The following is a 16,400-nucleotide window of genomic DNA, read 5'->3' as shown; positions in this document are numbered from 1 at the left end:
GCAAGATGAAGCACCCTCCGCACCCTCCGCAAGATGAGGCCCCTTGCGCAAGATGAGGCACCCTCCGCGAGATGAGGCCCCCTCCGCAAGATGAGGCCCCCTCCGCGAGATGAGACCCCCTGCGCAAGATGAGGCACTCTCCGCAAAAGAAGAGGCACCCTCCGCAAGATGAAGCACCCTCCGCACCCTCCGCAAGATGAGGCCCCTTGCGCAAGATGAGGCCCCCTGCACAAGATGAGGCCCCCTCCGCAAGATGAGGCCCCCTGCGCAAGATGAGGCACCCTCCGCTAGATGAGGCACCCTCCGCAAGATGAGGCCCCCTGCGCAAGATGAGGCACCCTCCGCAAGATGAGGCACCCTCCGCAAGATGAGGCCCTCTGCGCAAGATGAGGCCCTCTGCGCAAGATGAGGCCCCCTCTGCAAGATGAGGCCCCCTGCGCAAGATGAGGCCCTCTGCGCAAGATGAGGCCCCCTCCGCAAGATGAGGCCCCCTCCACAAGATGAGGTACCCTCCGCAAGATGAGGCCCCCTGCGCAAGATGAGGCCCCCTCCACAAGATGAGGCCCCCTCCACAAGATGAGGTACCCTGCGCAAGATGAGGCCCCCTCCGCAAGATGAGGCCCCCTCCACAAGATGAGGCCCCCTGCGCAAGATGAGGCCCCCTCCACAAGATGAGGCCCCCTCCGCAAGATGAGGCCCCCTGCGCAAGATGAGGTATCCTCAGCAAGATGAGGCCCCCTGCGCAAGATGATGCCCCCTCCACAAGATGAGGCCCCCTCCACAAGATGAGGCCCCCTGCGCAAGATGAGGCCCCCTCCACAAGATGAGGCCCCCTCTGCAAGATGAGGCCCCACGCAGTCTGCATGATCGGCCTGTAGGGAGGGATGGCCCTGCTTCTTAGCTGGCCCTAACGGGTAAAGTTATACAAGCATTTGTACCAGTGCTTTTCACAAGTAGACTCTTGCAGGCCAGAGTAGCTGGAGTGATTCAACAACAACAAAAAGACATATCTGAGAAGTGATCAGGATGAACAGAAAGAGGAAAAGGAAAAGAGAGTACGATGAAGAGACCAGGAGGGTCAGAGCAGGAGGAAGCCAGGAGGAGATGAAGACATTAGTGAAGAAGAAGAAATGTATGTGAGGAATAAAGATGAAGTGTCAGAAAGAGGGACAGAGGCAGTGATCAGGAGGCAGATGAGACTCCAGCTGGAACATATGGTATGTTTTTATTCTCCTTGCATACATATTCCATTATAGCAGCACAATCTAGCGGCTCTTAGTATTGACAAATATTTATTGAAATGTGTTGCTGCACAGTTCACCTTTAGCTCTCTCCCAGAGATGGGTGATGTCATTTGTGTACTTCATTATAACTGTACTTACGGTAAACAGAATTCTAGGGTATCATGAGTATTTTCTGCTGTTTTATACTATATTTGAGTTTGTTGGTCTGAACACCTTGTTTCTCTTGTGCATTAAGAACACTTGTGTTAGGGCATGATTTAACAATAAATAGGTTATATACAGTATAAAATACAACGTACTGTCCGCCCTCCCATGCCCCCCTGACATGACCTCTTACCCCCCCATGTAAAATGTTCTAGAACCTGCCTGTCAGCCTTCCATCTGTGCACAAACTTAACTCGTGCCCTCATTGGTCAAGTGCGTGTTCGTGTGTGTTGGAGGAGGGGCTCTATAAGGAAGTGGCAGATTTTTTCCGGCTGTGTATTTTCAAATTCTAGCGCACTCGAGCTGGTTTCTCCAAAATGACCTACCCCACCTTTAAAGTATAGGGTTGGCCTGCTGAATGGTATAGTTTACAAATCCTGTTTTAGTTTATTCCATGAATGTCATGTCATCTTCAAATCAACCCTGAAAACTCATCTGTTCAACAAAGCCTTCCAACATTAACTCACTCTCCCCCCCCCCCCTGCAATGTAAGACTTCCATTTCTGCCACCTGTTTTATGTCTTGTCCTTATATGTTTCTTTGTCAAGCGACCTTGGGTTGATGAAAGGCGCTATATCAATTAAAGTTATTATTATTATTATCATTATAATGTACGCATATACAGTATTTTTTGTTTAGTTGTCTATCTACTCTTCTACTGCATTAAAAAACTTGGTTTTAATGTGTAAGCATGCCGTTCTTTGTTTTGAAATGTAATGATACATTGTAATCCTGCTAGTTATCCCATTGTTATTTGTATTATTATCATATGTTTTTGTATTATTGTATTTATTTTAGCAGTAATCTAATAACGTATTTGTCTTTAAATGTAGACATTACAGTTTACTTTTTTGATTCTTGATTACGTGTTACCGATCAATATAATCCGTTACTCGTTTGTGTACATATGGCTCCTGTCGTAAAGCTGTTGCCTTAAAAAACTGAAGAAGAAGAGAGGAAAAAGGACCAAAGCAGTGGACCAATCAGAAAGCGCCCTGTTGGCCCTTCACGCATCCCGTCATTCTCGTGGTCTCAGCGCTACGTCAGCAGTGATACAGAAACATGGCGGTGTCCATAGCACAGCGCCCGGCTGCCAACACTCGTTTGTTGATATTAACTTTTCTCACAACGTTAATATTTCACCACAGCCTCGCCGACGTCCCCGCCGGTTCCCCGACGACAGAGGAGCTTCCTCACCGCCGGTTTGAGTACAAATACAGCTTCAAGGGACCCCACCTGTCTCAGAAAGACGGCGGGATCCCGTTTTGGATCCACACTGGAAGTAAGTTTGTATCCAGCTGTCAACATCACAGAACTGCTGTTTCAACCTAAAACACAAATGTAACAACACGACAATAGGACAGCTGGAGTCGGTTATGTTTTACCGGTTTATTTCTTTCATTGACGTGTTTCCGTGAAGGATGTACTGTCAAGATAGCGGTTTTCTCGGTCCATTCAAAACTGCACAAGAGATATCATACATTTTAGCAGCATAGCTTTTACGTCCGAGTCCCAGTCCTGTTCCAACGTGTCCTGGGCTAATTTAAAAACAACACTGACGGAGAGGCTGTGTACACACATGCAACTCAAGCGTTGAACTTTCATCTTTCAGAAATGGGCCTTTGGATTCTTGCATCACCCTGTGATTTGTCCAATCGCTGATATGAGTTTTCAATAAACTGCAGCAGCACGAGATTATACCCTCTCAATCTGCAACGATTATTATTCTGCTGATCTATGTTTTAGTCACAATTTCCCAGGGTTAAAGGTGACATCATCTGCATTTTTTGGGGGTGATTTTCTGTCCTTTGTTAAGATACCAAAATACTGATTCTCTATATTGACAGTAAACAAGGTGAGAGAGATGTGGGATGGCATAAAATCTCTGCAGCTATACTCCAAATTAGGGATGTTTTGATAACGTGCTTAGTGTCTTAAACTGCTCGGCCCCCATGCATGAGTTGTTTGTTTAGTCCAACCAGCAGTCCAACATCATAATTATTAAGTTAACAACACAATTAGACAAATAAAATATGTAAATCCTCAAAACCGAAAAGCTGGAACATGTTATGACTTTAAAAAATATATGATCCACTATTTTTTAGAGCAAAGTTTAAAAAAAAACATTAGGTGATATATTTAAGCTCCTTTATTTCTCCGTACAGCACTTATAACATTATTGCAGTTACAATGATATGAAACAGAGAACATGTTAGACATTTAGTATGCCAACGTTTGTTTTAGAAAGAGTAAACCCAGATTGAACAAACAAATCTGAGGTCAATCGTTTACTGTGTGTGAATCTGTTAAACGATTAGACAGTAGACACAGCCTGATAGTGCTGGCTTCTGATACCATGACCAGAGGTCTGACATGTGCTTTTTCTCCAGTAAAAGAAGGCCACAGAGTAAATGACTTCTTTAGTGTGCAGTTGTTTTATAAACCATATGTTGATCTTTTGTAAATGAGTTAATGGCTTTGTATTTCCCCTGAGATCATTGAACATACACTAACTTGCTTCTAAAACCCTTATTCTCTCCTTTTCTCCATTAAGATACTATTCCCAGTGCAGACCAGGTGCGCATCACTCCGTCCCTCAGGAGTCAGAAGGGCTCTGTGTGGACCAAAAACAAATTCAACTTTGAACACTGGGAGGCCAAGGTGACCTTCAGAGTATCTGGACGAGGCCGGATGGGAGCGGATGGTTTGGTAAGGAGGGGTCAGACTGCTGTGTCTAATAATGAGGCAGTTTACATTATATACTTTATAAGGCCAGAACCCTGAACTGGCATCTCCTACTCTGTACAGCTGCACTAGACCATCACAAGTGGCTTACAGTCTTACTTCCTTCTGCTCTAATTCAATATGTCATCATCTTAATCAGTAAACCCTCTTACTTTCAACTCTAATATTATACGTATGCAGAGGAATAAATGGAAATCAGGTCAAAACATGTCTCCAGAAACTGAGTATATGTTTGGTAGTTGGTGTTGTCACAGAAACTCAGCTATTTACTGACTGTTATTTCTTAGAGCAATGTCTTGCACTCATTTGCATTACTCTGCAGTCAACACTTATAGGAATGAAGCATATCCTGTTTCACTTTCATAAACGGCATTATACATCTTGACTTAGGTTGTGATCACAAGTTGTTTTTGGTTTTCTGCATCGCTTTGCCCCAGTCAAACAGGCCTCTACTCATATCAAGGGTGACAACTGGAGATCCATTCACAGCTGCAGGAAAACACATGAATACTTAAGCACATGTCATATTTACTCCCCATTCTTTGTTTCACTGATGATCTTTTTTTGTGATGAGAGAAACCTGAAAGAGGCAGAACAAAAAAGGTTACAAAAGAAAAGTGAATTGATATCTATAATGGAACACACACAGAGCATGAACATGTGAATATGAACAGAGAGCTTAAAGCTACAGCTCATTTCTAACCCTTGTCCCCAGAGATCTGCTGCATTACAGTAAGGTGATGTCATTTCATAACACTAGTCATTTAGGCCAAGCTACAGATGATTATTTATACAAATATATTATTGTGTGAATATTTTAGAAAGGCTATAAATACTCAACCCTACAATATATTTGCAATATCAACACCAAGGGAATAGTAGCACAAATATTGTGGTATTTAATATAATCACTATGACCCAGCCCTAATATACAGTGCACTACACTTTACAGTCCAATTGTTAAAAATAATGACAGTTCTGGTTTGTTTTTAGCCTGCACTTTGTTGTTTATGATTTTATATCTGGAATACATTTTGTATTTGAGGTTGGTATTGTTTTCCAGAGCTCTCAGGCCTGTATGTCCAAATGAAGATGTTAAATGTGGTTCATCTAAAATGCTACTGCCTATGACTTGTGACCTATGCTTTGTAACTGACGCTAAACTGACTAACATGTCCTCCTCTTCTGTGTCTGCAGGCCATGTGGTTCACCACTGAGCAGGGCCTCGACGGCCCGGTGTACGGAGCGGCCGACCAGTGGAACGGAGTGGGAGTCTTCTTTGACACCTTTGACAACGATGGAAAGGTGGGTGTTTATTGGTTAGCCACGACTTATAATGACTTGTTCCTGAAATGAGTCCTTATTTGAAAACCACACAAAGACACATTCAGGCTCTCACTGCTCCTTTTGGTTGTTGTCAACTGATGAGAGGGGCAGTTTGATATACAAATGATAATTCTAAGATTATCCTCCTTTTAGAGCTACTTTATATATAGATATTTATATTTATCATCCTTATATTAGTTTTGGCTTGTTTTGTCTATTATACTTTTGTTGGAAGGTTTTAAGTATTCCGTTTTTTATTATTTATTTTATTTAAATAATCATAATTATTATACCCAATTGTATATATATTATATAATTGTAAATATTTACATATTTATTTTTGTTATGTATTGTAGTAAAATGTTCACATTTCTATGAGATGATCTCTGTTTGTATGAATATTATTATTTTAAGTATTTTGATTCTGTTTCCGATGGTTTTGAGTTCATAAACAGATCAATGTCATGCTAAACAAAAGACTGCTTCTGTTTGTATCACATTTGAGTATTTATTATTTCAGGTTTGATATTTTGGAATAAGATTACTTAAAGGCAAAGCCACCTCTGGTCTTCACATGAAAAAAGGATTAATGTGTTGTTCCCTTGTTTTCTATCATCTTCACTCCAGAAAAATAACCCAGCTATAGTTGTTGTGGGAAACAATGGCAAGCTTGTTTATGACCATCAAAAGTAAGTAAACACCTCTTTTGCTTCGCTATGATGTCATCAACTCAGATTTCAACAATTTAAAGGAGATTATGAAATATGATTATATTTACTTGGAAAGTAAATAATCCTCCAGTTTTCCTAATCTCCCCCGGGCCAGTGAAAGCTTTAAATCACTTTTCCAATGCCATTCCAGTCTTAGAGTTCACACTGTTTACTGCACTGCACGTATTTACCAAAACAAACACGGGCATTAGTGTTATTCACTTTTTAAGAAAGTCTAATCGTGTGTCAATAAATTGACCCCAGTGCTGTATAGGTGCATGTGTGTGTGTGTTTATTTGTCTGTCTTGTTTTGATCCAGTGACGGCACCACACAGGCCCTCGGCACGTGTTTACGAGACTTCCGCAACAAACCCTATCCTGTCCGAGCCAAAATAACTTACTACAAGAAGACGCTAACGGTAGGAGAAACCATAAAGGAGAGTTGTTACCTGTATACATAAAGCTGTGTATGTGTAATGCACGAAAACACACGTTCATTTATGTAGCACATTTCAACACGAGGCAATTCAAAGTGCTCAAATCACACACAAAAAGAAACGTTTTGAGATTGAGTGCGACGAAAACACATTTATGAAATTACATTTAAATACTTTAAAAACAATATAACAAATATAACAATCTAAAATGGAAAAAGGCACGTTTTCTTACTAACACTCCATTATTTTGGCCGTGATAGAATAGAATCAAATATATCTTTGTTTTCATACAAAGTAAAACGACATTTCTTTGGCATCTGTCACTGCAGCAAATAGATGTTATTGTGTTTTATAATTATGATCAGCAAAGTTGGTAGTATTTGTTCAGCTTCATCATTCCTCCTCCTCCTCCTCCTCCTCCTCAGGTGATGTTCAACGCTGGTTTCACTCCAGACAAAGAAGACTACGAGCTCTGCACCAAGGTGGACAACATGGTCATCCCCACTGAGGGCTTCTTCGGCATCTCGGCAGCCACTGGAGGCTTAGCAGGTAAACTCTATTCTCTGTGTTAAAACTAACTCTTAAAGCTGTGAGTTCAATGTGAGTAAGGGAGAGGGCTTTCAGCACTATTGTCTGATAATTACTCATGTCTTATATGTCCTATTATCATCTTAGAATTATGAGCTAGTCTTTTTTTTACTTCTCTGCTATCCTCTTTTTCATCAACATATTTCAACACCATCACATTATTACACCCCATTATTCATTTAAAATGATTTAACCCTATTATTAAGGTTTTGTTTATTTTTGCCCCATTTCCACATTGTTTTTTAATCATATTATGTACCCTATTTATATGTTCTTCTTAGTGTGACACTCATTGTTATGACCTGCTATTCCCCTATTAGAGAAGAATACATTTAGATATCATATAACACGTGTTATACCAAGTCATTTTTGGTCTTTTACTAACATGATGTTACCACAGTTCCCCTTTCCTCCTTAATTATAACCCCCTTTACATTTCTTATAAAAGTGCAGTAAAGCACCTCCATCATTGTTATGATGTTTTATGTTGCAGTTTACTAACTGATCATTTCTTTCCTCCTCCAGATGACCACGATGTTTTGTCCTTCTTAACGTTCAGTCTCTCAGAGCCAGGCCAGCAGCCGGTAACTCCATTTGACTAAAGCTCCTAATACGTTCACGTCCCTGTGTGCAGCTGCGTGTCTCAGCGTGCATGTATGTGCACGAGGTAGTCTAAGCACAGCCTCTATTGAGTTCACTAAGGGCTTTTTTTGTCTCTCCCACTGAAGCCCCCACCTGAATCTGAGATTCCTAAAGAAGAGAAGGACAAGTACCAGGAGGAATTTCAGAACTTCCAGCAAGAGCTGGACAAAAAGAAAGAGGAGTTTCAGAAAGAGCACCCCGACATCCAAGGAGAGCCAAGTTAGTTTCTGAAACCAAATCATAAGTGATTATAAACAAAATCATGAAGTTTAAAGTTATTTGTAATGATACCCTTTATTAGCAGTTTTATATTATATTAGTGAATCCACTCAAATAGATGTAAATTTGCTGAAACATTCAAATCCCTCATGAAAGTTCTGTGGATGTAGTTACTTATGTGTTTTCTCTTCAGTTGAGGACATCTATGAGACGGTGAATGACCAGGAGATCCGTCAGGTGTTTGAGGGTCAGAACCGGATCCACCTGGAGATCAAACAGCTCCACCGGCAGCTCGCTATGATCCTGGACGAGCAGCGGAGATACGTGTCCGTCATCACCGACGAGGTCGCCAAGAAGGGGGCCAACGCCGAGTCGGGACAGGTGAGAGTTATTAGGAGAGATGTCTTCACACCAGACGCAGAGAGACATGATACAGGATTATAGATCACTGAATGTGTTTACATACTCACATTTCTTCCAATAAATTATAAATTCAGCTGTTTTTAAATAGACATTTTCTAAACATGTTTCACTTGTGCAGACTCTTCAATCTTAATCACATTGTCCCTCTTACATTTCTTCAGCCCACTTTCTTAGGAAGGTCAATGTTGTGATAAAGAAATGTGGCGTTTCTGGGCATGCATCTCTAGTTGGCTCGTGTACAAAACACACAGCTGGCAGTAAACGGCAAAAGGCCATGTATTGCAAACTGCTGTTAGAAAACTCAGAATGAGAAGCCCATTTGGATGCTCTGTTTACACGTCAAAGAAGGCTCCTCAAACCTGAATAATGTCAACAAATCCCACATGTCTGAATGGAAATATGCTTCATTTTGAAAAGGGCCTAGTTATAAGCTTTTTACATGACCTGTATTACATGTTTTATATTGTCTTATTTGGAATAAGAGTAAAGTATTTGTGTGCATGTAACTGTAATGTAGTTTTTACACAAATGTATGGATATAAATAACATTTGGTGGTTTTGCTTTAACGACACTTACATTTATTTCTAGTCAGTTTAGTGATCTAAAAATGTACTGGGATCACAACAGACTGGCATCCTGCCCACACAAACTATAAAGGAAGTACTCTTGCTAACGTTAATTGTTTTATTATGGGTTATTAAAGCCATTAAATCTCTGTTTAGCAACAGCGTTATCAAATCTTCACTCAGGCCTTTAGCCTTCAGACCTTCACCATGTTTCTTTTCCCCTTCAGCTGGACACTGTGGGTCAACAGCAGTTGGGCTCCGTCCTAGCCACCCAGCAGGAGGTCCTCCAAAACCTGAACGAGCTGAGGTAAGTCCCAAAGGGCTCATTGTTGTTGACATTTGATCGGTCTTAAAAACTAGCCGTTGTTTTTGCCAAAAAACATAAAGACAGCTCCGTGATACTCCAGAAAAACAAGGGAAATCCTGGCGGCTAAATCCCTCCAATCATATTTAATCTGAGGATGCGGTGACTGCAGCATCACAGGTGTCTGCCAGCCCATAATCCATACGCAGTATCAGTCTGCATTTGCACACATTTGAAGCCTCAGCTCTGCATGATATAAGCTCTACCATTTGAACTCATTTGTTGTATTTATTAATAAATGAATATCTGGAGGTTAGCAGTTGCATTATTTACTCCTGATGTAAAAACTGGAAGAATTCAATCATTGACACATACAACAATAGGGAGAGTGTGCTCTGCCCGCTTTAATCTTTTCTTCTTCTTTGGTTCTAAATATGGTCTCCTCACAACTCTGGCAGGATTTGAACGCTCGGATAATACAGCTTAAGAGATTTTATGATGGTATGCCTTCCCTGAGTGTTTCTAAGTAAGCCTGATTAGGTGTTCAGAAAGTCATTTTTGATGTTTAGCTTCAATCTTGTGCTTTCATATTGCTTGCCTAACGTGCTTGTCGGCTTAGTCATTGTGAGCACGCAACAGATTTAAAAACAATGTCTTCCTCAAAACCCTTCTCCTAAATGTGAGCGGGGATTTCAAGAATGTTTTTCTTGAGTTCAAAATAATGAAGTTAGTTATTTCTCCACCTTTTTGAAATTGCGTTTATTTATTCAATCATGTCGCATGTTTGTCCTGTGGCTGCAGTCTCATTGTGTCTTAATTTCAACACACCATCTGCATTAAGAATTAATCAGAATCACAAGATATTAAAGATTGTATTTGATGTAACATTAATCTCTTAGTCTCATGTATCATAAAAGAACCAAGCTGTTTATATGCCCTAAATCCAACAGGACATTCATCCTCAAATGATTTTGCAGACATGATTTTTTTTAGTATATTGTTGACTCATAACTTACAACTTTCATTAATTCTACCAACATAAATGATATTATAGACGGCAGGGAAAGACAGTTTCTGTTATGATTTGTTTTTAATAAAGCACATTATCAGAGGGGAAGAGGACTAAGCTGATTGACACAGTAAATAAGTTGAGACCGTGGCAAAAGGTTGCAGCTGCCCCCTCTAATGTGCTAATATGAGCGACTGATCTGTATTACATTGTAGATTAAGCTCTCAGTTGATCCCGGTCTTTAAACACAGTTTGTGATAGGACTTCCTCTCAGACTCCAAGGAGGGCTTTTTGCTCATAAATGGGTCACTTGTAGCAGATGAAGATTAGACGTGGGGTTTAATAAATGCTCACTTACTTTCTCAAGGGAGATTTTTATTTTCCCCCTCTGTGAAACAAATTAGATTTTGTTTATATGTCATCCCTGTCCATCCTGTCAGACATGTGGCCGAGCAAGAAAAGGCCACCGTCTTAGCACCATTCAGTCCTTATCAGATTAGGCGTCTTTAAATACATCTGTCATACACAAGCAAAACATGAGTAACCTCCAATTCATCTGTGGAGCGACTTGAATTACTTTCATTTACAAAAGACACTTTTTTTCTGATAATCGTCTTAGATGTGTTTAAGATGATAAGGGGAACTTATTGCTTTCTCCCTGTTAGTAATCAACTTTTAAGAAATTCAATTTGGTGGAGAAATATGATCCGGGCTTAGACGTTTTCATTCTCTTCTGGGAATGGTTTACTTGATTTCATTTACTAATGAAATTGAAAGTCAAAACAAAACAATTTCAGATTGTATTACTTGTGAGAGTTAATGGTTTTGGATTGTACATTTTGGTTCTTTTGAAGACGTGATGAAGGGAAATCGGACAAATAAACCTTTGCGAGATAGACGCTCTGACACAGGATAAACTAGCATTAACCGTCAGTCAAAAAAACATAATCCAAAATTACTTATTGACTCAAAAAGACGCCAAGACTACCGAAAGTCACGTCGCCAGTTCAAGAAATGGCACATTACTCTACGGGGGTTATGTGCCATTTCTTGACCACTAATTGTCATTTTTACACAGATTAGGCAAATGATACATAACATGTTTATTAATGAGCTAGCCAGGATTGTTTAATCCTTGCAGCCGACCAGTCTTTATGCTAAACTAAGCTAACAGCTGCAGCTTCTTTTTGATCTGCTCAGGTTGAAAAGACTTTCTGAAACCACTCTTCCAAAAAAAGAGTACAATACATTTATTTGCTTCCGTTTTCATGTTTTTTTGGATCCCTATTTTCATCCTCATGCCCAGACTAGACCTCTCCTCTGGTCCGTTTCTTAACCTCCTGTAATCTGTTGTAAGAACATGTTTTTATAAGGGATTAATTTGCAATCATGACCTCTTTTATCAGATGGTAATTTTCTGTTTTCAAACTTTAAGAATATGTATCCTCCAGTGAATGGGGATTAAAGGATTTAATTCTGGACAAAGTATTAGTGTAAATAAATGATACCACCCATCACATTGACTGGGCATCGTGCTTCCCAACATGGATTCAAATTGAAACATCTTGATTATATTGCAAAGATATTTATTTGGTATTAAAAGGTTTTTGCATTAAAAGATTATATCATGTGTGTTCTCTTTGTGTCTGCAGGAACTCCTTCTATGAGTCTCTGAAGCAGATCGGCTCAGCGCAGGGGAACGCGGGCGCTTTGGGAACGTACGAGACCATCCAGCACTTCAACGAAATCAAGGAGCATCTGCACACGGTCAAAAGAGACGTGGAGCACCTGGTGCAGCGCAACTCTCCGGTGTGGATCAGAGGGGAACAAATCTTATGGAGTGGTTTGTGAAAAGAATATCAGAATTGACCGAACTCTGTCCCTTTTCTGTATGTTTCACACAGAATCCAGCAGAGAAGACAGTGAAGTGCCCCGAGGTGCCCCCCATGCCTTCCTGCCTATCCACAGTTCACTTTACAATCTTCATCATTGTCCAGTCAGTCCTGTTCTTCTGCTACATCATGTACAAGTAAGATTACTTTTTTTTCAAAACATTTTCAACATACTATGACTTTTTTTGAATATTATTTTTCAACATACTGTTCTATTAATTTTTTGCAACATACCACATCGTTTTTTTTGCATGTTTTTCAAAACCCTATTATACTATGTTGTTTTTCTCATATATACGGCACGTTTTTTCAGATATTTTAGACATGCTTGACTACGCTTTTTTTAGGTATTATTTAATTTGGGGTTACAAGTTTGTAATTTAAAGGTCCCATGTCATGCTTTTCCGGTTATTACCCGTCCCCTTGTGTGTTATGAAGGTTTTTATGCATGTAAACGATCTGCAGAGTCAAAACCCTCAAAGTACACCCTGTAGGGAATACAACTCTAACACAGAAAATACCTCTCCAAAACGCCTCGTTGGAGATACGTCATTGTCCATTGATTCTTCCGGGTACGCATGATGTCAACCGTACCCGGAACGAAATGGACCAATCCGTGGAGCCGTTACGTTACGTCCGCGGAGCCGTTACGTTAAGCCCCCGTTGATTGGTCCTAATTGACCAATCCACGGACTTCCTCACACACACACACAGTGCAGGCAGCTCTGCTGATCTCTCCTCCCTGGCTGCAGGCTGATAACAGACAGTTGGGATCGCGGCGAAATTCTCTCTGCAGACCCATTCTCACGGCGTTTATCAACCTTTTTCTTACTCAATATCAAGCCACACTTATTGTTTTTACTTCGGCTGTGACTTTGTGTGTGCTCAGGATGAGTTTGGCTGTGTTTCGCTGTGTATCGCTAAACAAGGAAACAACACCTCCACGGAGCTCAGCGCGATAACGTCCCGACCAATCAGAGCACACTGTGCTCACAGGGAGGGTGGGGGCTGGAGCTACTGGAGCTACAACGAGCCGTTAAAGGCAGAGAGTGAAATTCAGTGAATACACGTAGTTTACAGAGATGCTGTATGAGAAACCAAAGTGATTTTGGAAAATTGCACAATATAAATCTATTCTAGTAGACCTCAACAATGGAATTATGATCAGTGGAAAGGGCCATGACATGGGACCTTTAAGTTACTTGTACTTTACTTGGGAATTTCCATTTTATGCTACACTCTTACTCAACTACATTCCTCTCATTACATATTCAGGTTATCTTAAATAAAAAATATAAATCAATTGAATGTCCATCAGCTTTGATTTATATAGCACAATATTACAAAGAATACACATTTGTCTCAATGTGCTTTACAGTGTACCGCTCTCTCCTTAGACCCATGATCAAATAATGCATACAGCTCTATTATGCAGATTACAGAAAGTATACAGATTTGTTGAAATGATCTCCAACATTAGTCATACACATGTATGCATCGTTAATTGTGATCCAGGGAAATACAATCATTATTCTGTAATGAACTATAAGGAATGTGTTCTTTAGTTCAAGTACTTTTGGTGCTAATGCTTTTTTTACTTGTAGTTCAGTAAGAGTTTAAGTTCATTTTCAATGTTCAATATTTCTATAATGTTTTATCACTAATTTTACTAAAGTAAAATATAGCACTTCTTTCATTACTGCCTCTAACGCCTTGTCTCTCCTCTCCTCTCCTGCAGGAGTCAACAAGAAGCAGCAGCAAAGAAGTTCTTTTGATAAAATACATTTCTAAAAAGAAAGTGTGTAAATGAGGGAATGTCCATTTTGGTCTTTGGTTTTTCAGATTATTTTGAGATCTTAAATTATTGTACTTGAAAGAAATTATCTTGTTGAAGTTTGTTTTAATTCATTTCAGATTTTTTTATTTGATCACTAATTAGCTTTGTATGAATGTATCTGAGACCTTTGGATTTCCAACATGATGTAACATGTTCCTTACAGTATTTTTGGTTGGATCTGTTTTGATTTTGTTTTCAATCTGCCCCAGTCCCATTTTATGGAACTGAACTGACTACAAAGAAACATGTGCAATTTTGTATAAAATAATGCTGAACTATTGGTGGCAAAAACTCAGAGCAGATTGTCTGCTTCCGTTCATCTGCTTTGATCGAGTCAGAAACTGATACTCATGAACACATGAACAATTTACATAAACATGAAAAAACAAACAAATCACTCTCTGCTTATTTTATTATGTCAGATACTCTCCACTAAGGGTAATGATTATGTAAAGATATGTTTCCTGGTTGTCCATGATGTAAAGTGTATTCTAGTTAGCAATTACTGTACAAAGATTTGTAGTTGTGCATCTCAATTATTGAAGGACTATTGAGGATATTTCAAAAAGATAAGCAAATTGCACCACTGGAGAATATTTAAAACGGTATGAAGTTATAGGGACATTTGTAAGATCACACATTCTTTCTTTATTGACAACTCTGTTCTTTTAAATAATCCTTAACTGATGAATGACGTTCGGAAGGGGGATTTCCATTTACAGTATTACTATATTAAAAGTACATTAATTCTGGATATACTATACAATATAATTTTTTCCTGAAATATAGCGATTTAGTATACTAGGTCGTTTTTATGCATATTTTTGATATAGTATACTTCGTTGTTTTTTGGCATTTCTTTCGACTTATGTCATAGTTCTTTGCATATTTAAAACATTGCCTCGTAAACGATTTGTATCAAACCAGGGCCCCCTGGGGGAAAAACAAGAATCTTCATTCCTAGACCATATGGGACCTTTTTAATTGCATATTTTGGACATACCATACTATGTCGTTTTTACCAGAAATGTTGGAAATACTATACTAAGTTGTTTCTTCGCATTTGCATAACCCATTTTCGACACTATATAAAATATTATTATATATTGTATTTGACTGACTATATTAGGACTTCTTTCATCATAGTATACTGTTTTGATGCCATACTAATGAAACTGTCATTTTTTGGATGTTTCAATATACAATCAGTTCCCATACCGGGAGTTGAACCCAGGCCACCTGGGTGAAAACCAGGAATCCTAACCGCTAGACCATATGGGACATGTTTTGTTTTTTTTTTCAAAAAAATCTTACACACTGTACTATGACTTTTTTCAAATGTTTCAACATGATTAACTATGAAGTTTTTCAAATTTTTCGACATACTAGATTATGACTTTTTTCACATTTTTGGATATACTCTACTATGATGTTTTTTGTCATATTTTTGGACATATTCTACTATGACTTTTTTCGACTCACTCTTTTCCATTTCTTAAAACAGCTTATACTTTGATTATTTTTCCCATCTGAAAGCTGTTCCAATACCAGGAGTTGAACCTGGCCCGCTTGGGTGAAAAACCAGGAATCCTAACCCCTAGACCATATGGGATATGTTCTTTATCTTTTTTCTAAATTTCTTGAGATACTATACTATGACCTTTTTTCAAAATGTTTGACACACTATTTCACATGTGTCAAACTCAAGGCCCGGGGGCCAAATCAGGCCCTTAGTGGATTTAATTTCGGCCAGCAGGATCATTTCTAATTACTATTAGATCTGGCCCGCCGGCATATTGCACGCACACCTTCACTCAATCCTGAGGATTTCCTCAGCTCAGAGCCTGACCCCAAACATTGATGAACTTGCACCCAAGATGAGATGCCAAGTATCTGGCTTAAACCAGTCTATGGCTTAAACTAGCATCACAGAGCAGCAAACTGAGTTTAAATGGATGTTTCCTTCTGCACCTGTTTCCTTGCGACAACATGGCATGTTTGTTTTTTTCTTTGAGGGAAATTGTTTTTTTGAAGCTGTTGTTGGCCTGTGGAAAAATGTAATCATAAGAAATGACTCTGCTGCAGATAGAGCCATAAGAAATGAATTAAACTGATTATTTAATGTTTAATGTTATTTTTATAGGCAATCATTTAAGCTGTGTTAGTTCCAGGCTTAATATGTGCAATAAGTTCATTTCAATAAGTTTTGCAATAAACATTGAACCAATCCGGCCCTCGACTAGTACCTATTTT

General features: G+C 39.4%; 1 protein-coding gene across 1 annotated transcript; it reads left to right on the top strand.

Annotated features, from left to right (window-relative positions):
• The first annotated feature begins 2,430 nt into the window (after positions 1-2,430).
• Positions 2,431-14,541, top strand: lman1 (lectin, mannose-binding, 1). The gene is made up of 13 exons (XM_079658932.1): positions 2,431-2,730; positions 4,003-4,157; positions 5,391-5,498; positions 6,147-6,208; positions 6,549-6,648; positions 7,092-7,215; positions 7,780-7,838; positions 7,983-8,115; positions 8,309-8,496; positions 9,333-9,412; positions 12,071-12,227; positions 12,323-12,447; positions 14,049-14,541. The coding sequence occupies exons 1-13, from the start codon at positions 2,511-2,513 to the stop codon at positions 14,083-14,085; spliced, it is 1,548 nt and encodes a 515-aa protein (XP_079515058.1). The 5' UTR covers positions 2,431-2,510; the 3' UTR covers positions 14,086-14,541.
• The last annotated feature ends 1,859 nt before the right edge of the window (positions 14,542-16,400 follow it).

The sequence above is a fragment of the Notothenia rossii genome, assembly GCF_949606895.1.
Source record: "Notothenia rossii genome assembly, chromosome: 11".
In the NCBI taxonomy this organism is placed as follows: Eukaryota; Metazoa; Chordata; class Actinopteri; order Perciformes; family Nototheniidae; genus Notothenia; species Notothenia rossii.
This window is presented reverse-complemented; position numbering and strand designations above follow the sequence as displayed.